We start from the raw sequence: 9,811 nt of genomic DNA, 5'->3' as shown, positions 1-9,811 counted from the left end.
AGTAATCTTCTTTTGTGTGTCGAAAGACCGAGGTTACCCGGGTATATTTAGGAAAATGAAATTTGTAATACTATAATGTTCGATTACATCACTCAGTATATGATTTGATCCCAGATATTTCTCATTAATGAAACCATACCAAGGCTATAAAGTCTCAAACAAACCAACACCATTAAACCGAGTGCCAACACCAATAAACCATGCGCCAAATTTAGTAATCTTCTTTTGTGTGTCGAAAGACCGAGGTTACCCGGGTATATTTAGGAAAATGAAATTTGATACTATAATGGTCGATTACATCACTCAGTATATGATTTGATCCGAGATATATCTTATTAATGAAACCATACTAAGGCTATAAATTCTCAAACAAACAAACACCATTAAACCGAGTGCCAACACCATTAAACCATGCGCCAAATTTAATAATCTTCTTTTGTGTATCGAAAGGCCGAGGTTTCACTGTTTTATTTAGGGAATTGGAGATTTGATACTATAATTTTCGATTACTTCACTCAGTATATGATTTGATTCGAGATATATCTCATTAATGAAACCATACTAAGGCTATAAAGTCTCAAACAAACAAACACCATTAAACCGAGTGCCAACACCATTAAACCATGCCCCAAATTTAGTAATCTTCTTTTGTGTGTCGAAAGACCGAGGTTACCCGGGTATATTTAGGAAAATGAAATTTGATACTATAATGTTCGATTACATCACTCAGTATATGATTTGATCCGAGATATATCTCATTAATGAAACCATACTAAGGCTATAAAGTCTCAAACAAACCAACACCATTAAACCGAGTGCCAACACCATTAAACCATGCCCCAAATTTAGTAATCTTCTTTTGTGTGTCGAAAGACCGAGGTTACCCGGGTATATTTAGGAAATGAAATTTGATACTATAATGGTTGATTACATCACTCAGTATATGATTTTATCCGAGATATATCTTATTAATGAAACCATACTAAGGCTATAAAGTCTCAAACAAACCAACACCATTAAACCGAGTGCCAACACCATTAAACCATGCCCCAAGTTTAGTAATCTTCTTTTGTGTGTCGAAAGACCGAGGTTACCCGGGTATATTTAGGAAAATGAAATTTGTAATACTATAATGTTCGATTACATCACTCAGTATATGATTTGATCCGAGATATTTCTCATTAATGAAACCATACCAAGGCTATAAAGTCTCAAACAAACCAACACCATTAAACCATGCGCCAAATTTAGTAATCTTCTTTTGTGTATCGAAAAACCGAGGTTACCCGGGTTTATCTAGGAAAATGGAAATTTAATACTGGTAAGATGCTCGATAATATCACTTAGTCTCATTTGATTCGATATATATTTAATTAATGAAACAATGCAAAGGCATTCTAGTCTCAAACAAGCCATCACCATTAAACCGAGTGCCAACACTATTAAACCATGCCCCAAATTTAGTAATCTTCTTTTGCGTATCGAAAGGCCGAGGTTTCACTGTTTTATTTAGGGAATTGGAGATTTGATACTATAATAAGTTTGAAGCCACGTATATCTTACGTACATTGTTGCGATTGATATCGGTTGCAAATAGGTTGCGTTATTGTTGCGATTAAAGATAAACTTTAGTACTGGTAATGCGATTGCATTGTGAAAGAAAAGGTGTGAAAGGATCAGAAACAGTTGATCATGTAGCATGTAAGTATTGGTGTGCACTGCAAGGTTCTGGAGTCATCAAAATCATAATAAATTTGACCGAGTCTTGGTAAAGTAACAAACACTCACATGGAAAGCTATATATGGGACAACACACATGGTGTCGGGGATGGTACTACCTTGGTTTCCTTGTCTTTCTATGCTCATAACTCAGCCGGTATACATTTTCTTCCAAAATTGTTTGGCACATGTCATTTATTTGTAATCTTGAACATTCAGTGTAAATTTTGTTTGATTCTGTGAAAAAATTTTTTTTACCAGTACTGGAGTTTATCTTTAACATCAACTCTCTATAAGACGGGGCCCTGATGTGTGTCAAGCAAAATCACTATCTAAGCAAAATATATTTCACACAATACCTCGTAGTTATACCTGTTCTAACTTTAATAAAAATCTCTGTCAGCAGCAGACAACATCATATTTACTTCCATTTACATCAGCTCCTTCCCTTCTCATTTCCATGTTACGAAAACAGGCTGGATTTAAGTCCTGTCAATCTTCCCCCCCCCCGCATTTCTGAGAATACAAGACAAAGATACTTCCACCATCACTGAATCAATATTTACATTTTAATGACCAAATGCCATCCTTTTTTTCACTACAATCTACAAAGCTCAGGGAAATGAGAGGCGGAGACATGTGTGTACAAAAGATGGTGAAATTACACTTCATTAAAAGAAAATCACTTTTCCTTCTTTGTCTTTTCTCTGATTTTCCACTGTCATGAAGACCAATCTTCTACAAAAAGGTCCTTTTAATGTATCATAAATCCTTGAGTATATTTCAACTGTAGAAAGTTAGCAATGACATAAATTTTTGTACTTTTCTTCCATAGATGCCATATACTTGGCTCACTGACAGCCAAATAATTATTAAGAGTAATCACCTTTTCAAACAAGCATCAAAATCGTATAAAGCATATACCAACACCAATGCACTACACTATGAAACAATACTTGAGGGACAAACGATTTTCAAGATAAATCTGAACAGATATTTAAATTTTGTTCATATTTTTATTTTTTCGAAAAAAATATTATTAAACAATTAAACAATATTAAACAAAAGTTGTTCATGTTAAAAAGAAAATTAGACGATATTCAACTTCCATTCCCAGTAACCCAGGGGCCCGTTTCACAAAGCCTTTTTTCGATGACAAATGACAAAAATCAGTGACGAATCAGCTGATAACCAATCAGAAGCAAGGATTTCAGTAGCTTTTAACAAAAACTGGCATTTGTCACTGATATTACAAGTTTTGTGAAACGTCCCCCTGCTTATACCGGTCATGCAGTAGCAGCAGTCTTATAGTTACCTTTGCTGAGGATGATTGAACAGGATATGATCAAGAGGTTTCATCATTTTTACCTCTATGCACTTTATTCATTCTCTTGAGATCAGATGTATTTTGTTGCTGACTACCGGTATTGGCATTGTGACATGAGAAACAAGAGCGAAACCCTATCTACAGTGTGCCCCAGAAAAAATGAAAACAGATTTCATGGCAAAATGTTTCTATTGAAATGAATCATTTCCTTAATGAGATATACTGTACATTTATGGAAATTTCTGCTTCTCTACTTTCATTTGATTCACAACTTAATCAATATTGATGCTGAGGATTCACATCTCAGAGTGCCATCTAGCGACTCCAGTCTTCAGTCGATTTCATGTGATGCATTATGGGAAAAATTTGACAAAAATATCAGCTGTGGCAATGTTATAAACATTAGATGAGTAGATTAAATCAGAATTTTTTGATGGGGAATTATTAAATAATAAGCTGTGCTTCAAGTGACAGAAAAGAAACAGAGCTTTTCATCCATGCATACCCCTCATCAAGGAAATTTCTGCCACAAAATCAATTTCGATCTTTTATGGGACACACTTTTCAATATACATGTAATTTAAAAAAAGAATAGACATGCCACATAATTTACATTGGTAACTTAGTTCTCACCTTTTCACTTCTAATATACCTCCATGTATAAATGGAATACTTAAAACGAGAATATGTAACATGCATGTACTTGAAGAAATATAGGAAAGGGAGTTTGCAAACAAATATAAACCATTTGCACTGTTGCATTACTTCTCACACTGCGCTGCCAGTTAATGGTTGATATTTATTCACAGAATATCCTGGACAATTCAAAGTTTCTTGGGAGACAAGTAAAAGCAACTTACGAAACTTCACATCTTTAAAGAATAGCCCTTTCTATCGACACAATGAGAATATCAAAATTTGAAATAATACGGTGACACAGAAACTCAGATGAGATCATCCAGCCTGGGGGGTGTTTCACAAAGATCCTAAGTTGAACTTATCTCTAAGTTGGACTTAACAGTTATGGAAAGCCATTAGCATCTTTGAAAATATTTTGTAAAAGTTATTTTAAAAGGTTTTAAATGTTGATTCAAATCATTCATATTTTTTATTATCCTGGGAAATTTCATGTTCTTGATGTGAAATTTATGAAAAGTCTGAAATACTTGAATTTTCGCTTTTTAATATATTTACTTTTAAGCCTACAAATGGCTGTCCATAACTTTTAAGTCCAACTTAGAGTTAAGTTCGACTTAGGATCTTTATGAAACATCCCCCTGGAATGGTAACATTAGAGAGACTATGCAGGGTGACAGAAGAGAGGCTATGTAGGGTGACAGAAGAAATACTTATTGCCCAATGATACTGAACCTGGATCCAACCCTCTTCAAGTTTACATGAACTTATAATTTCACATGAATGTCTACGTGTCGATACAAAGCAGCAGTAGAAACACAGCATGGTTTACAAAGATTACGGTAGAGAAAAATACTTACAGACAAGGTCATTATTAAAATCTACGGTTCAAATCTTGATACAAAGAACTGTTTATATATACACATACTCCAAAGTTCTAATTACTTTTTTTTTAAATCCTTTTTCCCCTCCCCCTTGTGCCAACTTTTCTCACTTTCAGTACCAAATGGAATGAAGTCTGATATACTATAACTACAGTGTACTATATCCAGATTTCTCTTTTTTAAATCCAACTCTAAATCCACGGTGCTTTGTACCCTTATAATCTGATAAAGCTTACGGTATCTACTATTCTTACAAATGTTGGTCGTAATAAGTCACAGTTTGAATGAGAATCATGTCTGGATTTATCATGGTCTAACCGAAAAATTCAAACCATATGATCGGCAAACGACAGAGCACATAATAAAGTACATGAGGATTCACTCCGTCTCTTTAATATCTCTCTCATGAAAGCTCTATGATTTTTGTTTACTATTATTGACAACAGGAAAATCTTGCTCTATGCCGACTGTACAGGTAGACGCTGATCTCCGATTGATTAGTCTACTCTGTATGGCATGTAATAAGGAGATGGAGTCAATATTGGGAGGTCACATGAGAGGTCACATGAGAGGTCACATGGCATGTTTGTAAGTATATTTTTTAGCTTCTGCTTCGTACAATGCTCTGTCCCTCTTGTATAGTTGTGCGATTTCTGGTACCAGGGGGTCATCAGGGTTAGGGTCGCATAGCAGCGAGCAGATCGACAGGAGTACTGAAACAGAAAACAAAAAATAGATCAAAATTATTCGTTCAAAACTTCATATTCTGTGCTTGCATAAATCCAATTGATTGTAATTACTTCACACCACTTTGAACATAATGACATGAATACATCTATATTTGCATCTAAAGAGCATTGATGTCTATACTTTGCATAAATACAGGACCTCTAAATGGAAGGTATCTCCAGTGACATTTGAACTGTTGACTACAAACCTAAAAGGCAGCGCTATCGTAGGCACCCATCTTCTCTCCTGATAATTGAATTGTGATAGAAACATCAGAAGATGTTGATTTTATATTTCATAAATATTGGTGCGTTCCAGAAAACTCTACTGAAGTTTTGAATTATTCAAATTTCAATGGAGGTGCTACGGGTTTGTGTTGACGTACAATATTCCGGACACTGCCCTAGCACAGTCTTCCTTTTCTCTATTAAACTCTACCCTGAGTGCATCAATGATGTATTTTTAGGGATGTCCAAAGAATATCTGTTGTTGAAAATCCATTGCAGCCCTCGCCAGTCGTCATGGGGTGGAATTACGATAACCATAATTCAACCTTTGTAAGACCCTAATATCATCCATATCGATTCCAAGGAATTATTTAATGCCCACAATCGGGAGGGAAGCGGATGGGATTTGCATAGAGAAAAGGAAAACTGTGCTAGGGCAGTGTCTGGGATATTGTACGTCAACACTTACCCGTAGCACCTCCATGGAAGTTTTGAGCAGTTCAAAACTTCAGTAGAGTTTGCTGGAACGCCAGTGGCATCCTTCAAGGTGGCCGGATCTACATTGATAAAATGACGGATGTAGCCGGACCTGCGTGGAACTACCGTTTTCCATGGTCATTCCTACTCTGATGTGGGACTAAGTGAGTGGGCCTTATGCCTCAGTCACACCTTTGCGTATTTGGCTTGCATTTTGCTGCGCAGTTATGGCAAGCAGTTTTAACATTTATTTATATTTCTTGATATCAAGAAATTGACTTCTTGGATACCAAGAATTACCATTGCTTTACAACAGAAAATCATTTCTTGGATATCAAGAATTACCATTGCTTTACAACAGAAAATCATTTCTTGATATCAAGAAAAAGGAATAAATGTTAAAGAGATGGTTCATTGATTTCAAACTTGACTGAATTTGGTATCATTGCAATCGAAAAATTACACTGAGTAAAATCATTACATTTTGTGTAACTTGTACATTCGAGCGAAATTTATAAAAGTTGATTGAACTTGACGAAAAATCACCCCACTCAACGCCCCAAAAACATTGTAAGTCAGCTGATTTTTGAAGTGACGACACAATATGAACAGTGGGCCGCTCAGCTGAAATGATTGACGACGGTGCGAGATGCAGTTTGCGTGCTATTCACATGTATTGCATTGACTCTCGAGTACCGTACCCATTTATACGCTGTTTACCTTCATCAAAATCCCCTGGAAATATGGATATGGACGAAAAAATACTTGATTTGAGTTTTGAGGAGATAGAAGAAGGCTCCTCCATGGCATGGTTTTGGTTCTTAATCTGACTTTAGTCTTCTTTGCTACTCACACTGAGATGTTGCTCTGCTATTTTCCTCGTTAAAACCTGCTTTTATTGTGTATGAGACATGTAATACTGTGACTGTAATACTCCACTGGATGTCTGGAGAAATATTCAATCGATTCTTCTGACTTTTATACTGTGAATTCGTCGTTTCTTGCCTTGATTTACCAGCTTTTTTAAAACTGCTTTTGGAGTTATACCTCTTCTTCGGTCCCATCCGCAGGTCTGTACGTTTGCAATTATTTATAGCGACTATAGCCTAAGTATTTACCACAGTAACCCTATTCAGTTTGCGTATAAGCTGCCTGTTGTTAGCCTGTGTATTGTAGTCTGATCTGCCTTTTAGACACTCACAATGCCCGATACAAGGTCAACAAAGGCCCTCATCAAGGAAATTCTTTTGAAGGATGAAGACATTCTCAACGTGATAAAGGAGAGAGTGGCCCAGTCAATGGAAGCCAAATGCCACGACCTCATTGTGAGAATGGAGAAACAAGAAGGCCAAATATTTGAGCTTCAGCAAAAGCTCGATTCTACTGAGCATCAAAACACCATTCTGAAGACAAAATCTGAGGGGCAGCAAAACCTCATCAAGAAGCTTCAATTAGAGCAGAATGACCAGGAACAATATTCTCGGCGGAACTGCATCCGGGTGTTTGGTGTCCCTGAATCTCCTCAAGAAGACACCACTACAACAATCTGCAAGATTGCGCAAGAGAAACTGCGCATCACTTTAAAGCCAGAAGACATCGACAGATCTCACCGCGTTCGAAGACGGAATCCACCTCTCCATCCAGGATCACGGCCAAAACCAGCGGCCATCATCGTGAAGCTGACATCATATCAACATAGGCAGAGGCTGATTGTCAATCGGAAGAATCTGAAAGGGAGCGGAATAAGCATCTGCGAGGATCTGACTGATGCAAATCGTACTCTTCTCCATGATGCTTTCATCGCAAGCAAGAAGCTGAACAGTAAGATAGAGGCAGCATGGTCGATGGACGGACAGATCATCGTCTCGGTGAAGGCATCACACGGTAAGAGCATACGGAAACAGATTCATGACAAGAACGAACTAGACAACATATGATCACAAACATTGAAATTGAAGGATCATTTCCTTCTTCTTGTCCTCTATGCAAACAATATGCAATTACATGTATATGTATGCCATATTTTAAAAGTATACAGTAATTTATGTAATACATTTTATATACATATGCTAGAGTAATATATTCTCTAGACATCCAATAACTTTCTTACATTTTATCCATTTAAGTTCTTCTTTACATTTTGTACATAGTTGTTGTTGTTGTTTGCTTTTTACTACTTTGTTTTAAGTGTAGAATTCATATTCCTTTGCTTTTTTGGTTTTCAAATGTTGTGTCGTGCTCGATTTGTTCAATGTCTCAATGAAAAACATGTATCTGTATCAACCTTGAGAGAATTTTTGTCACCATCAGACCCTCAAAGTACTAATAACTTCACTCAGTCACATTATACTCCAGATGAATTCAATACGTTTGTAACACAGAAATCACTTGATAAGGATGTCAACAAATTATCGTTTATTAATATTAATTGTAGAAGTCTCCAACATAATTTTGATGCATTGTCTGTACTTATGATGTCATTGCGTATGCAAGTTTCAATTATTGGTGTTTCAGAAACATGGCTAAGGGATGAAAATTCGCAATATTCTCTGTGCAATTTAGATAATTATGTATTTGTGGGAAATAATAGAAGACTTGGACGTGGAGGAGGTGTTGGTATTTTTATTCGCAAGGACATTAATTTTAAACGCCGCACTGACTTGGATATTAATGAATCATTTTTAGAAAGTATCTTTATTGAAATTGAACGTTTCAATTCAAGTATTTTAATATGTGTTATGTATAGGCCACCCAGTCAACCAGTGGATGATTTTTTAATGTCTCTCGTTAATGTTTTCGATGTTGTAAATGTGGAAAAGAAATTATTTTATTTAATGGGTGATTTTAATATTGATTTATTAAATGTTGGGAAGGTTCAATCTGTTAATGATTTTTTAAACATTTTAATGCTACATTCTATGATTCCTTTAATAAATGAACCAACTCGTGTTACTGACAGATCTTCATCATTATTAGATAATATTTTTACAAATGATTCTTGCTATATTTATTCTGGAATATTATTCACTGACATTTCTGACCACTTCCCGGTATACTGTATCTGTGATACTGATATTCCCAAAAGTTCCTGTGAAACTGACTTTTATAAACGTCATTTAAATGAAAATAATATTAGAATGTTTTTACAATTGCTGTATTCAACTGAATGGTATCTATCTAGTGATGTGAATAGTAGTTATAATAACTTTGTTTTTAAATTCATGAAAGTGTATAATTTGTGTTTCCCTGTGAAATTAGTTCGTATGAAATATAAGCGTAAAAATAAACCTTGGATTACAAATGAAATTATTAAGTTGAGTAAGAAAAAATGTAGACTATATAAGTTGTTAATCAAAAATCCTAATGTTTATAGAAAAGAAGTATATAGGAAAATTCGTAATGAATTGAATAATAAGATTAAGATTGAAAAAAAAAATTATTTAAAGAAAAGTTTTAAAGATTCTACAGGAAATATGAAGAAAACGTGGGATATTATCAATAAAGCAATGGGGAAAAAATGTAAGATGACTAACATTAAAGAGATTAATAACAATGATACAGTGATAACTGATAAGAATGATATTTCTAATAATTTTAATGAATATTTTGTAGATGTTGGGTATAATTTGAATTGTAAATTTGATTGTTTTGATGATTCAGAGTGTATCAAGTATATTGGTATGAATGACAAGTCTATGTTCTTTAAACTTGTAACAAGTTCAGAAATTGAAGATATTGTTAAAAAAATAAAAAATAATACAAGTGCTGGATATGATGATGTTGATGTTAAAATTGTGAAAAAATGTATCTAT

General features: G+C 34.9%; 1 protein-coding gene across 1 annotated transcript in view; it reads right to left on the bottom strand.

The window, feature by feature from the left end:
* Window positions 1-4,605: 4,605 nt before the first annotated feature.
* LOC587016 (ubiquitin-conjugating enzyme E2 2) overlaps window positions 4,606-9,811 on the bottom strand; it is a 32,058-nt gene continuing 26,852 nt past the window's right edge. The window contains exon 6 of the mRNA XM_030979576.1: window positions 4,606-5,279. Coding sequence (XP_030835436.1) covers window positions 5,140-5,279 — 140 coding nt within the window. The 3' untranslated portion in view covers window positions 4,606-5,139. The remainder of the gene's footprint in view (window positions 5,280-9,811) is intronic.

The sequence above is a fragment of the Strongylocentrotus purpuratus genome, unplaced genomic scaffold (genome assembly GCF_000002235.5).
Source record: "Strongylocentrotus purpuratus isolate Spur 01 unplaced genomic scaffold, Spur_5.0 spur5_scaffold_10, whole genome shotgun sequence".
In the NCBI taxonomy this organism is placed as follows: Eukaryota; Metazoa; Echinodermata; class Echinoidea; order Camarodonta; family Strongylocentrotidae; genus Strongylocentrotus; species Strongylocentrotus purpuratus.
The sequence above is the reverse complement of the archived record's forward strand: the minus strand, read 5'-3'. Positions and strand labels throughout refer to the sequence as shown.